At 40.4% G+C, this 13,927-nt stretch overlaps 1 protein-coding gene across 3 annotated transcripts in view; it reads left to right on the top strand.

Annotated features, from left to right (window-relative positions):
- The first annotated feature begins 235 nt into the window (after positions 1–235).
- The window catches only part of LOC140795071 (SAGA-associated factor 29 homolog A-like), a 36,639-nt gene continuing 22,947 nt past the window's right edge, over positions 236–13,927 (top strand). The window contains exons 1-3 of one of the 3 annotated variants that reach the window (XM_073147436.1): positions 236–569; positions 3,431–3,524; positions 13,331–13,407. In XM_073147436.1, coding sequence (XP_073003537.1) covers positions 452–569; positions 3,431–3,524; positions 13,331–13,407 — 289 coding nt within the window. In that variant the 5' untranslated portion in view covers positions 236–451. The remainder of the gene's footprint in view (positions 570–3,430; positions 3,525–13,330; positions 13,408–13,927) is intronic. The other 2 variants (XM_073147439.1, XM_073147437.1) reach the window with 2 other exon arrangements.

Below are 13,927 nucleotides of genomic sequence, written 5' to 3'. Positions count from 1 at the left end.
CAATTCAGTATTTTAAGACCAGTCAAAAATACTAAACTAATTAGTATTTTTATTTAGAGATAAAATATTAATTAGTTTAATATTTTTATTAGAGCTATATTAAATTAGACTTCTAATAAGTTTGAGGAGTAGTTTATTTTAGTAAAAATAAATTAAAATAAGGCTATTTTGGTCAGAAACTCAGTTTTATATGCTAAATAGAAAAACTAAATCCAACTAAATTGCAATCCCCACCAGACGCCCCCTCAAGGCTAAAGTATAAACTTTACCCTTTCTACTTACTTTGTATAGAATTCCAAATAGGATATTGGCACGTTTCCCAAAGCACCACAGGCCTCGTCCGTCGTCGTCTTTCGATCCTTCAATCCTCCCTCCCCCCGCCCCCTCACCCCCTCACGTTTAGCCAAATTATACCGAAGTCCGAGAAGAGAGGTGAGGAAGAAGAGGAGAGATGGCGGCGAGCGAGATCAGCCAGTTGCTGGAGAAGTCGAAGGAGTTGGACCAACTCCGGAAGGAGCAGGAGGAGGTCATCCAGGACATCAACAAGCTACACAAGAAGATCCAGTCCTGTGAGTTCTCCGTTTCATATGGAAAAAGAATCGAATTCTTTGCTGCTTTGATCCTAATTTAAGCATCGTTGTTGTTAGATATGTAGCTCTGCTCGTATTTAGTTATTCGCTGCAGGTTGTTATTTGTTGTTTTGCGATTAATCGACTAAACCCGGTATTAGGCAATTCTCTGAAAGGGGCTCCTAGGAGTCCACACACATTGTCTGTTAATAAATGTGCTTGCTTTTACAACCAAGTAGAGTTTTTTATGAGATGACTAGTTATTGTAGGGATACTTGCTTCTCTGCCAGGTTTTGGTTGTTGCCATGTGATTAAAGTCTGACAAGTGACTAGTTGATTAACTAACAGCATTATGGTTGTGTGGCTGAGCAGTTTGTTGGAAAGTTATGATTTTTACATCGATTTGTTGATAAGGATGGTATGTGCAAAGTTAGGAGTTCTTGGATGATAAAAAGGACCATGGCTTATTGTAGTCTTCATGTTAGAGCGTCTAGATTAGGTTGTTTGTGAAGACATTTATTTTCCATTGCATTGATGGGTTTTGAAAGTTTGCCTCTGGGTGATTGTTATTAATTAAGCAAGCACTTTAAGATGCAAGTACGAAGATAGGAGTTGTCGGATTATCTACAAATAAATGATGGTATATTACAGTCTTCGTGTTAGAGCACGTGGAATGGGCTGTTTTTAAGATTGTCATTAATTAAGCAAGCACTTTAAGATGGCAAGTACGAAGATAGGAATTGTCGGATTATCTACAAGTAGATGATGGGATACTTCAGTCTTCATGCTATAGCATGTGGACTAGGCTGTTTTAAAAATCGTCATTAATTAAGCAAGCACTTTAGGATGGCTGGTATGAAGATAGGAGTTGTCGGATTATCTACAAATAGATGTTGGCATATTGCAGTCTTCATGTTAGAGCGTGTGAATTAGGCTGTTTTTACGACATCAATTTTCTATTGCACGTGACAGGTTTTGAGAGTTCGCCTATGGGCAGTCGTCATTAAGTAGGCATGCAATTTATGAAACCAATTATAATTTTATATTTCTTTGAGAGTGGCAGCCAGAATGTGAGGTTTCAACTTTTAAGGAGAATTCCTATCAGTTTAAGACTGCTAATTTGAGCTTCTAATGGTAGAAAAATAGATTTTAGATGAGATCTTGAATGAGGATGGAATTTGACCCACTTGAATAAAAACATGGACCTAGTTTCATAACTTCTAGATTTAGGTTGTCTTTAGGAATATGATGTTACTTTAGCAGCTTAAATCAGCTCAAATGTTCATCGTATTTTGACACTTCTATCTAGGCTGTGCTTAAGACATATCAAGTACTATTTTAGAGGATTACATACACTATCTTTACCTGGGGCATGTTGACTAGGTGCTTATAAGACATTTTTTGCTTTCCACGTGATGGGGTTTGCAAAAGATTGCAGAGTTCTCCGATACCTAATATCACCATATCAGTGGGAACCTAGTAGACATTGGAAAGCATTTGTGGTAGAGGGTGGAACTTGACCCACTTGAATCAAAACATGAACCTAGTTATAGTAGCTTCAAGTCTCAGGTTCTCTTATTGTGATTTTAGCAACTTAAAATGAAATAATTATGAGTCATCTTTAGGATGTGATTTTCTTATTTCTACAGTTAGAGAATTAGATATATGGTATTCACTTAAAAGTGTGCTTACTTATCTGGTTTTAAGATGGTTTGCATGTCTTATGTTTCGGGGATCTTCTTGGTAGTTGTTTACATTTAAGAAATTGAAATTGTAAGTTGTGCCACTAATGACACTCTTCAATGTTGCATTGCAGAATGACAAGTTCTCAGGAAAAAAATATAATATCAGTTAAAAACCATAGGTGAACTACTGATGCTAGAAAGAAAAATAAAATTTGAGCAAGGATGAATTCAGTCACTTCTTGAATTAAGATGCTTTGAGGAGTGTGTATAAAATTAAGATGTTTGTTTTTGCACCCGATGGGCTTTCGGGAGTGTGCCAACATGGAATTTGTCATTAAATTAAGATTCTTTCTTTGACAAAAAAGTTGTGTATTGCATATTTACTATCTTCTTTTGTTTTGTAGAGGAATTTGGAAATTTCAGTCAAATTGATTTAGTTAAAATCCGATTTGTGGTATATGGGACTTCACTCCCTTGGATCATATAGTAACTTTTAATTACAGATTACCTATTGGAATAGCAGGGGACTTAGACATCTTCAATCTATTAAGGATAATTTCTCTCTCTCACCACTATATGGATTTGTGGCTGGAGATGCCAAACCTGAACCCAACCTGATGTTTTATTTGTCAAATGCGCTCTGGCTTCTCAGCAAAGCATTTACAAAGACTTACACTGCTTATTGGTGGCTTTTGCATTTTAATTGCATTTGATTTTCGATTTGCAGTAATGAACTTTAACAAAATATGCATCGACTATATAAAATATATACACTCAGTTTTATATGCTAAATAGAAAAATCAAAGGCGATTAAATTGCAAAAACCCCTTGGTTATGTCCAACCCTGCATAATAATAGTAGAATGAATTTGTTAGGAATAATTATTCTGTGACAATTTTGACTGAAATATACCGGATTTTTTCAAGAAAATGTGTGCTAAGAGGACAATAAATTATAGTGAGATCAAATAAGATATTTGATGAGAGCTATCTAAGCAGTAGGAAAAGAGTAACTAATGTGGCAAATTCTGTTAGTTCTGTTTTCAGATGTGCCATCATTTCATTTGCAAACAGTACGTTTCTTTTCTGTAGATCTGTTATATTCATTATACCATTGATATTTATTTTACATTTTTACCTCTATCATGTTATACAAATTTTCTGCTTACGAATATAGCTCCAGATGTTATTGAGAAGTCAGCAGAGAGCACTTTACACAAGCTCCGAGGATTATATGTAAATGCAAAAGAACTTTCAGAAAGTGAAGTGAGGTATGTCTCCAGAATGATGAAAAATATCGCAGTAAGTTTTCTGATGTGAATATCGATGCTGTTGTGGTAGAACCTATGCTTTGGCAGCTTAACTGCCTTTGTGATTTTGTAAGTTTTGTTTTGTTCTAGAACATGGAAAGAAATAAAATCAGTCTACTTGAGGAAGCTCGCACATTTGCAAATTTACATGCTTTTAGATTGGTTCTTTTTATGTGCCCATCGCTCTTGTAAGTCTTCTTCTTTCATAACACGTGTCACGACCCAAAATTGGAATTATGTCGATCATGTATCCTAATAGAACTTGAGATACATGAAACCTTAACATTAGTTTTCCAAAGCCCACAATATTGATACGATTCAGACTTCACCGATGTCGTCTCGAGCATGGATTCACGTTAGGAGTGTCCTTGTTTCTTATTTTAATGTTTAATTTCTAAGAAAATAAGTTTTCTGTAAGTCGCATTCGAACGCGGGTGGAGTGAGTTCGAACGCGGTTGTGAACGCGGTTGTGAATAGGTTGTGAGAGTGTGCATTGTGCGTTCGAACGCCCCGTTCGAACGCACTGTGAACGCCTGCATCGCGTTCGCAAATCCAGGGAAGTGAGAAACATGCGCGTTCGATCGCGTGTTCGAACGCCTGCATCGTGTTCGCAAATTCAGAGAAGAGCGAACTTGGTGCGTTCGAACGCGGTCGGTGAAATTGTATTGTTTAGGATTCATTTTGAGTTGTTTGGGTTAGCCTCTAAAAAGGATGTGGATGACAACCAAAAGATTATTATTGAAGAATTGAGTTTTGCCTTGCCTCCTTTGTCTTTTTCGCTCTCATTCTCTCAATCCCCGGTGACGCCGCTTCTAATCTCCCTCGACCGGCCAATCACCTCCCTTAGGGGCGACCCTCTCCTTTTCCTTCTTCCAATCTATCCAACACTTACCCTAACCCTTCCATCAATCATAACCTTTCCATCACTACTTTTCACCGGTGCCACCCCATAAACGCTGGTCGACTTCCAACCACCAGCATCCTAGGATCTTGTGCCTCCATCCACGGATCCTAAACAGACCACCCTAATATTCGTCCACTAATCGGACAATATCTTGAGATCTCCATATTCGATTCGCCTGAAAACTTGATTTGTTGGAAAGCTTTTTTCTGGGGCTACAACATATCCAAATTTCACATCGATCCGACGGCAGCATATTTCGGGATCTTATTTCAAAGTTCCATGCTAGATCCAGTCCAGATCAGAGAATTGGAAGAGATCGAACCTTAGCCTAAGGGGAGATCGTATCAAGCTAGTATCAGAGCCACCGTTCCTCGGACAAACGCTTCCTATGACGACCACCAGAGCCATGGCTGCACGGCGAGAAGATGAAGAAGAGATTCTCCCAATAGAGGAGGGGGAAACGGTTACGGGGACTTCCACCCGCGGAACTACTCGATCTAATCAAAATACGGAAGAATCTAGTGTTCAAGCCGTGTTGGGGTCTCTATCCGAACAAATGGCCATCAATAACTAGATGATGATGGAGATGATGCGGGAATTACGGGCGACAAGGGAAACCATGGCGAACCCACCGCCACTGGTTCAGCCTTTGCAACCACAAGAGCTGCTGCTGCCACCACCCTATAGGCAGAGATAAGCAAAGATGGTTACACCAGGCCCAGTTGCTGGTGAACCCATCCGACGAGCGAACCACTATGGAGACCATCTTGGAGATCAAGATCCGTGGGCGGGCCAATACGATCCGGAACCACGTCGAGTTAATCAAAATCGAAGGAGGGATCATCAACCCTTCATGGTGCATTCTCCTCTGGTTAGACAAGGACTTGGGCATGATTCGGAATGAGGCAATGGCACCCGTGGACAAATCGTGCGTCTCGAATTTCCCAAGTTCAAAGGTGGCGATCTGATCGATTGATTGTATAGGGCGGAGCAATTCTTCGCATACCAAGGTACAGCGGAAGAATACAAGGTGATGCTTGCGAGCTTCCACTTTGAGGATGCGGCGCTTCATTGGTTTCGAGCGGCCAATGCCAATGAGGCTATCGATACTTGAGCTGAATTTTGTGCTGATATCACACGGCAATTTGAAGCGTCGGGGTATGAAGACTTTGATGCTCTCCTCTCAAAGACGGTGCAAAAGACCACGGTTGGAGCATATCAAGAAAATTCGAGAGGATAAATAGCCGATGTCATCCACCATGGACGGATCAACAACTTCGCAGCAACCTTCATCTCCGGCTACGGGGAGACATACAAGCCGATGTGAAGGCTTTAAGGCCTAGAACTTTAAAGAAGGCCTTCGAAGATGCGGTGCTTATGGAAGACAAACACAAGGCCATGAAGTTACACCTGAAATAGAGTTGGACGAGCCAAAGAAGCCGCAGTCAAGCTTAACCAACCATAGCGGTAGGAAATATCACCGGAGTACCAAGAATTGTTGCTGCAGTGGTACCTCCTCGAGCGCCCTTGAAGCCATCCCAAGATGGGAAGTACGCACCTAGAGGTCCGGGACGAGCACTCACACCTGCTCAAGTGGAGGAACGAAGGGCCAAAGGTCTATGCTTTCATTATGATGAGAAGTTTGTACCCGGGCATCGCTGCGCTAAACCAATGGGATCGGTAATGCTAATCGACGGATTAGAGGAGGCTGAGGACGAGATTGTAGATGAAGGTGAGGGCATGGCTGGGCGGCAAGGAGGAGTCGCTGAGGAGCGACCTATGGAGGACATGATGGCCGAGATCTCCCTCCACGCCTATTCCGGGACAGCTGCACTATAGACTTTGAGGGTGAACGGTGTAATCAAGACATCTATAGTGAGAATCTTGATCGACACCGGATCCACCCACAACTTCATTGATAAGAGGCTCCTTAAGAATATTGGGCTTGAATCGAAACCCACGGAAGGGTTCGACGTGACAATTGGAGACGGCACCATATTGCGGGCAAATTTTATTTGTGGAGGTGTAGAGTTGAAGGTGCAAGGCCAATTCTTCACATTGGACCTTTATTTGTTGGCCTTGCGAGGTGCCGACATTATTTTGGGGACTCAATGGCTTCGAAGCTTGGGGCCCATGACATTTGATTTTACAAGCCTCACATTGACATTTTGGAGGAATGACCAGAGAGTGCTGTTGGATGGAAGTCAACCGCTGCTTGAACTTCCAAATGAAGGGGACGCAAGGGAGCTCGCTTCTTTCTCGACCAAAGGATTGGGTCAAATACCTTCCATGGGCCGAGTGGTCATACAATACCGCTCATCACTCTAGCATCGCATGACCCCCTTTGAGGCGGTTTATGGGCGCACTCATTCTGTCTTGCGTGCCTACGATAGACTCGCGACAGAGGATAGGACCGAGCTTGACTTGGAACTTGCTGATCGAGATGAAACCTTGAGACGGCTCAAGATGCATCTAGCAACAGCCCAAAATCGCATGAAGCAGACTTATGACAAAGGCCGGCGTGAGTGAGAGTTTGAGGTGGATCAATTGGTGTTTGTTCGAGCTCAACCGGACCGACAATCCACATTGAGGCCAAGAAGTTGGGTCTCAAGTACTTTGGTCCGTACCGAGTGCTACAACGAATTGGTCCATTAGCTTACCGGTTGGACCTACCTGAAGGAACTAGGATACATCCGGTCTTCTATGTATCAGCATTGAAGGCCCAGATCGAGCCTAACCATGTGGTGGGTTCGGCCTTACTCGAACCAATGGAGGAAGATGGCCTTACTGAACCGGTTCGAGTCATAGGCCGTAGGAGAAGACGCCATGGATCTAGATTGGAGACTGAAGTGCTGATTGAGTGGCTGGACAAACCTACTGACGAGTCTACATGGGAGCTAGAGTTAGATATCCTGGATTGCTTCCCAAATTTCAAACCTTGAGGACAAGGTTGCGGAAGCGTGGTCGATTGATACGATTCAGACTTCACCGATGTCGTCTCGAGCATGGATTCACGTTATAAGTGTTTTTGTTTCTTGTTTTAATGTTTAATTTCCAAGAAAATAAGTTTTTTATAAGTCGCGTTCGAACGCGGGTGGAGTAAGTTCGAATACGGTTGTGAACGGGTTGTGAGAGTGTGCATTGTGCGTTCGAACGCCCCGTTCGAACGCACTGTGAACGCTTACATCGCGTTTGCAAATCTAGAGAAGTGGGAAACACGCGCGTTCGATCGCATGTTCGAACGCCTACATCGCGTTCGCAAATCCAGAGAAGAGCGAACTCGGTGCGTTCGAACGTGGTCGGGCGCGTTCGAACGCGATCGACGAAATTATATTGTTTAGGGTTCATTTTGAGTTGTTTGGGTTAGCCTCTAAAAGGGATGTGGATGGCAACCAAAAGATTACTATTGAAGAATTGAGTTTTGCCTTGCCTTCTTCGTCTTCTTCGCTCTCGTTCTCTCAATCCCCGGCGACGCCACTTCTTACCTCCCTCGACCGGCCAATCACCCTAGACCCTTAGGAGCGGCCCTCTCCTTCCCCTTCTTCCAATTTATCCAACACTTGTCCTAACCCTTCCATCAATCATAACCTTTCCATCACCACTTTTCACTGCTGCCACCCCACAAACGCTGGTCCACCTCCAACTACCATCATCCTAGGATCTCGTGCCTCCATCCACGGATCCTAAACATACCACCCTGACGTTCGTCCACTAATCGAACGACATCTCGAGATTCCTATTTCCGATTCGCCTGAAACTTGATTTGTTGGAAAGCTTTTTTCTGGGGCTACAACATATCCTAATTTCACGTCAATCCGACGACGGCATATTTCAGGATCTTATTTTAAAGTTCCATGCCAGATTTAGTCCAGATCAGAGAATTGGAAGAAATCGAACCTTAGCCTAAGGGGAGATCGTATCAAATATAAAAGAATTGAATGTAAATAACTACAACTCAATAAATAAAAACTCACAAGGAAATAAAGAGGTTCAAGTTAGACAACCAATGTCTTTAAAACAAATAATGAGACTAAAGGGGAAAATTGAATCCTAAGTGGGGGTAAATGAGTTTCGTTATGCATGCTGAGCAACATTTGAAATAGTAAGAGAGTTTTATGAGCTAACAACTTTAGCTCAGTTGGTGAATCTATGCAAAAGCCAGCAAAACCAGATTTTGTAAAACATGGTTTAGGAAAACCAAAGCTCAATAATTGATAATAAATAGATAATATTAAGCATCTTCATAACAAGAATAATAAAACACGAGTAATAATAATACGAGTAATAAACTAATGATATGCTCAAGTCTTATTATGTGAAGCTTCTCAATTTCAAATAATTGGTACATATCTCATTTTGGGTCTATGCCCGTGGATCCACATCAACTAAAGTCACCCTCTAGATGACGCTCGAGTTTTTTCTTTGTAGCTGATCCGATTAAGGTTATAAGGTATTATTATGTGATAAATCATAAATGTACTTTATTTTTTTCATTAACTATTGAGAGATATTAGAACTAAATTAGAGAGATTTTTGGTCTAGCTTGAGATTGGTCCCTGACTCTGTCAGAGTCACCAAAATGGATTACTAGATAATCAGGAATATATCTGTCCCCTAGACTTCAATGTAGAATTGAGAAGCAAGTTTGAGACTGTTTTCGAAGTCCAACATACTCATAATCAATGTTTTGCTAGATGCACGAAGAATAACATTGCACGAAGTATAATATTGCATGAATGACAAAATGGTACGAGAATAGTATAGCATTAAGAATAACATGATCGTATGACAACATATACATATTTTCACGAGATATGCAATGAATTAAAATGTGAGTGAATCCACTCACCGGAAAACCACATGGAACAACTCAATTCAATAATCCAGGTACTAGTAAAAATCTTCATCTTTATCCATAACAATCCTAATCAAGATTGGTTTCGGCTTGGTATTGGACGAATCGGCCGATACCCGATCCGTTTCGGGCCGGGATTGGCTAAAACCGACCAAAATCGAGAGAGAGAGAGAGAGAGAGAGAGAGAGATGAGGGAATTGTAGAGGAAGAGACAGAGAGAAGGGAGTCGGTGAGGGAGAGTGAGAGTTAGTGGGGAAGAGAGAGAGAGGAGAGAACAGAGAGGGAGAGGTTGAGAGAAGGGAGTCGGTGAGGGAGAATGAGAGGTAGTGGGAGAGAGAGTTAGTGGGAGGGTTAATAAGAGAGAGTTAGTGGGAGAGAGGGAGAGTTAGTGGGAGAAAAAAACTTATAAGAGAGTTAGTGGGAGAAAAAATTAACAAGAGAGTGGGAGAGAGTGTTTGATAAGAGAGTGAGGGAGAAAGTAAGAATTTTTTTATTTATATGAAAGGGAGAGAAAGTGAGTGATAGAAAGAGAGAGATTGAGATTGAGAAAATAGTATTTATTTTTAGTTTTTAGATTTTATATATATATAGTTTATATTTATATATTATTATTATTATTATTTTTAAAATTTAGAATTTTTCTATATTTTAAAATTATTTTAAAGTACAAACCGATACGGACGGCCGATACTGTCGATATTACTGATACGTATCGTTTTGTTGGATGACCGATTCTGATATCGATTCCGATACTTGGAACCTTGATTATAATTTAACAATTAACCAAAATTTCTAAAATTAAAAACTAAATGAGTTTGGCCAAAATGAAGTCCAAAAGGTTGGGCTAGGTAGTGGGCTACACATACAAATGGGTTATAAAAGAACCAAAACCAACATGGATTATTGGGCCAAAAGAGGACTACACCCTTCCATTCCCAAATTGAAAAGGAAAGGTTTGCTGTGGGAGAAAGAAGAAAAGAAAGAAAGAAAGAAAAAGAATAGAGAAGAAGGTATGTCAAGTAAGGGAGGAGGTTCCGACCAAGAAAATGATCTAAGAGATGGAGGGAGAAGATATGAGAATCATGGCTACAATGGTTTGTCGGCCACAGAATGATGAGGAAGATAAACTCCAAGGTCGGCGATCATGAAGTTGCCAACTCGGCCAAAAGTGCTACATGAGCAAGAGTTATAAACATTAATGGCTTTTGCAAATGGAGGAGGTCCTGATTGGTTGAAGAGACAAGTAACGGCGATGACAAAGATTGGAAATATGGCCGAAATTGACAAAGGGTGGCTACATGGTGTAGCCACCACGAAGAGTTTTGGATGTAGATCGAGAGTACCCGCACAATAAGAATAATGAGATGGAGCTGTTCAGACTGTTCGACAACTACCCAAAGTTGTCGGCTGGCAAAAAATTTGTTGACGAAACTAGAAATACAAAAAAATGAGGCTATACACCTAGATACTCAATTAAACTAAAATTAATTATGGGAGGTGGAAGAGTACTCACTAGCGAGGTGTTGGGTGGTCTTCGTTTGCTTCGACGGTTCGAATCCAATCTCAGTAAGGGAGGAAGAACTAGTAGGAGAAGAAAGAGAGAAGTGACAATATGGGGAGAAGAGGAGTATTGTTAGGGTCAAGGATGGCCGTGCCAGAGGCATACCGGCACGTGGCACGAGGGTGCCGCACGGCACCCCTCTTAATGCATCGCCACTCACCATCGACCTTGTCGCCGCTTGCCGCCCGCCGCCCGCCCGCCCGCCGAGCGCCACCTGTCGCCGCTTTGTGCCCTAGCCCCCGAGAGAGAAGATGGATCGAGACAGAGGGTGGGAGAGAGAGAGAGAGAGAGAGAGAGAGAGAGAGAGAGAGAGAGAGAGAGAGAGAGAGAGAGAGAGAGAGAGAGAGAGGGTTTAAAGTTTAAGTTGCGGGTTCGGATCCGGATTCATTTTCTCTCTCGGGGGCTAGGGCACGAAGCGGCAACGGGCGGCGGGCGATGATCTACGACGACGACGACGACTATAATGACAAAGGTGAGTATTCCTTACCTCTTTCTCTCATTTTCTTGTAGCACGACCGGCAAGTGCTGCGGCACGTGCCGTGCCATGCCGGCCGTTAGTCTGCACAGTCCGTGCCTGTGGCACGACTATCGTTGGTTAGGGTTTTACATAATAGAATATGTAGGGTCGGGCCAACATGCGATGATCTTGGCGGGATCATCATGATGGTAGATCTAGGGTGGTTAAGAAAAGAAAAGAGGAAAAAAAGGAGAAGGGCACATGCAATGCACGTGAGCCTCCCTCTCTCTATATTTTTTGTTATTACAACATGCTAAAGTAGTGAAAGTGATTGTCTCAACTCTATTACTTATTATAAAAGAGTTATATCTATCCGAGTTACTTGATAGAACTTATGCTACATTGGTATCTCCAAAATCCATAACGGCTTACAATAGCTATTCCATATTCTACATCATCTTAATGGATTTTATATTATGGTTGAACCATTAAAGGATAAATTTGTAGAATCTCTAACTCCAATTTTGTTTATTTATGCATGCCATTTCTTCTTGTAATTTTTCTTTCCTAGATAATTGACTTGGGGAATTATATTATTACAATTATTAAGGGATTGATCTACAAGATCTACCAATTACTAATCACTGATTTTATTTTCTAAGGCTATCTGTTCAGAATTCAAGTTTTGAAACACAACTAGGGGACTTTGAAAAATTGGTTTCCCACCAAATTGTCCCTAACTTCAACCTTATATGGATGACCCATTGAAGGGTAAATCTATAAGATATATACTTTAGTAATCAACAAGTGTACTTATTAAACCAGTCTCTTGCATTTCATATTTCTAGTAAGAATTAGGGGATACAGGATTTATTGTTTTCTTCGATTTTCCACACTTGATTCGAGTGTCTTATGATTTTGGAAGTGATCCTAAGCATGGTTCACCACCGATCCAGGCCCGATCTGAATTTTCTCTCGCGCTTTTTCTCTCTCTCTCTCTCTTTCACTCTTTCTTCTCACTCTCTCTTTCACTCTTTCATTCTTTTTTCTCTCCTTACCATATAACCATTGTTTTTCTTATGGAGAGATCTAGCTCCAGAGAATTCCAACAAACTCCGGCGAACCCCGGCGGTATATAATTTTTTAATTTATTTCTTTATTTCTCTCTCAACTTTTTTAATTTCTTCCACTCTCTCCTTTTTGCTTTTCTTTTCTTCTTTTTCTTCATTGCACCATAGTTTTTTTCTTTATTTTCTTATTTTTGGTAAACTTTTTTCAAAATTTTTAGAAGTTTTTCTGTATTTTTAAATAATATTTAGAATTTTACGTAATTAAAAAGTCCGATCCGATCCAAACGACTGATACGGTCGATATGTATCGTTTTTCTTGGAAAGCCGATCTTGATTTATACTGATTTTTCGAACCTTGATCCTAAGTTTATAAGCTGCCCGTGTCTTAAAAAACCCCATATTCGGCGAGGGTATCATGGGCACCCCCATTTTGTTGTGGATTTGGGGTTGCATAGTTTGTGCCATAACATGCCGACCTGATTGCATAGGTCAGCACAACCAATCTTTGCTTGAAATAGTTGCTTGTGCCATCCTTTTACTAGCTTAATGAAAGTCAATCTTGATTCTTCTCTTGTTTTTTAGTGGATTAGTTCTGATACTAAATGTGAAATATGTCAGTCTTTTATTCGTGACTGCACATTGTCTGTTCCAGTGAAATAAATGGAAATTTAAACTTGTGGATTGTTCAAGTTTAGCAAAGATTCTTAATAAATCTATTTTCTTATCCATGATTCTGTAGTTTCTATATTGATTTGATGATAATTTCAAGTTTCTTCTCATGATTCTTGATGGTTTTGCTTTAAAGATTGGGTATCCACTGTTTCGGTGTTGCCTCTGCATATTCCCAATGTTTATGATGATCCATAATCTTCCTGTATACTGTTAATTTGATATTCGTGTAATTTTCTTCTCTCCTTTAGTGCTTCAACTGCATTGGTAGCTATGTTGGACGCTTTACTACAACCTGGACATTCTGTTGCACATAGAAAAAAGATAGGTGAGCATGAAATGTTGAAGGATAATGCATCTTCTTTCGGTCCAAATTTTGATTGTGTTATATTCTTTTGCTAGGAATAATAATGGTATTCATCATATATGATTTATAATTTTTGACCTATTAAATTTCTTGAAATTTAACCTTATACATGCGCTCGTGCAGTTATAATTTCTAAAGAATAAAATGAGATGATGTTTGGTCATTAGTTGAGTTTCATGTTGTTTGTGTCTGAAATTAAACTTCAGAATATTTTAAACATCAATGGCCTCAATTTTCCATACATGTTCGATGAATTTGCAATCAATTCATTTGTGGATCTATAACTTTGCGTCTTTATGGTTTTATATGTCATGTAATTATATAATAGTAGTACCTCCAGAAATAAGAACCATAAAATACTAGATATAAGGTAGGTGCCCTCTTATAGCTTTTACCATTTTAACATGATGCACATGTTGATTTATATCATGAATTTTTATCTTAACCAGGATCATTAAACTCTTTTTTAGGTTTGAGAAAC

This window comes from Typha latifolia, chromosome 9, assembly GCF_019914945.1.
Source record: "Typha latifolia isolate L0001 chromosome 9, TyphaL0001v2, whole genome shotgun sequence".
Classification (NCBI taxonomy): domain Eukaryota; kingdom Viridiplantae; phylum Streptophyta; class Magnoliopsida; order Poales; family Typhaceae; genus Typha; species Typha latifolia.
This window is presented reverse-complemented; position numbering and strand designations above follow the sequence as displayed.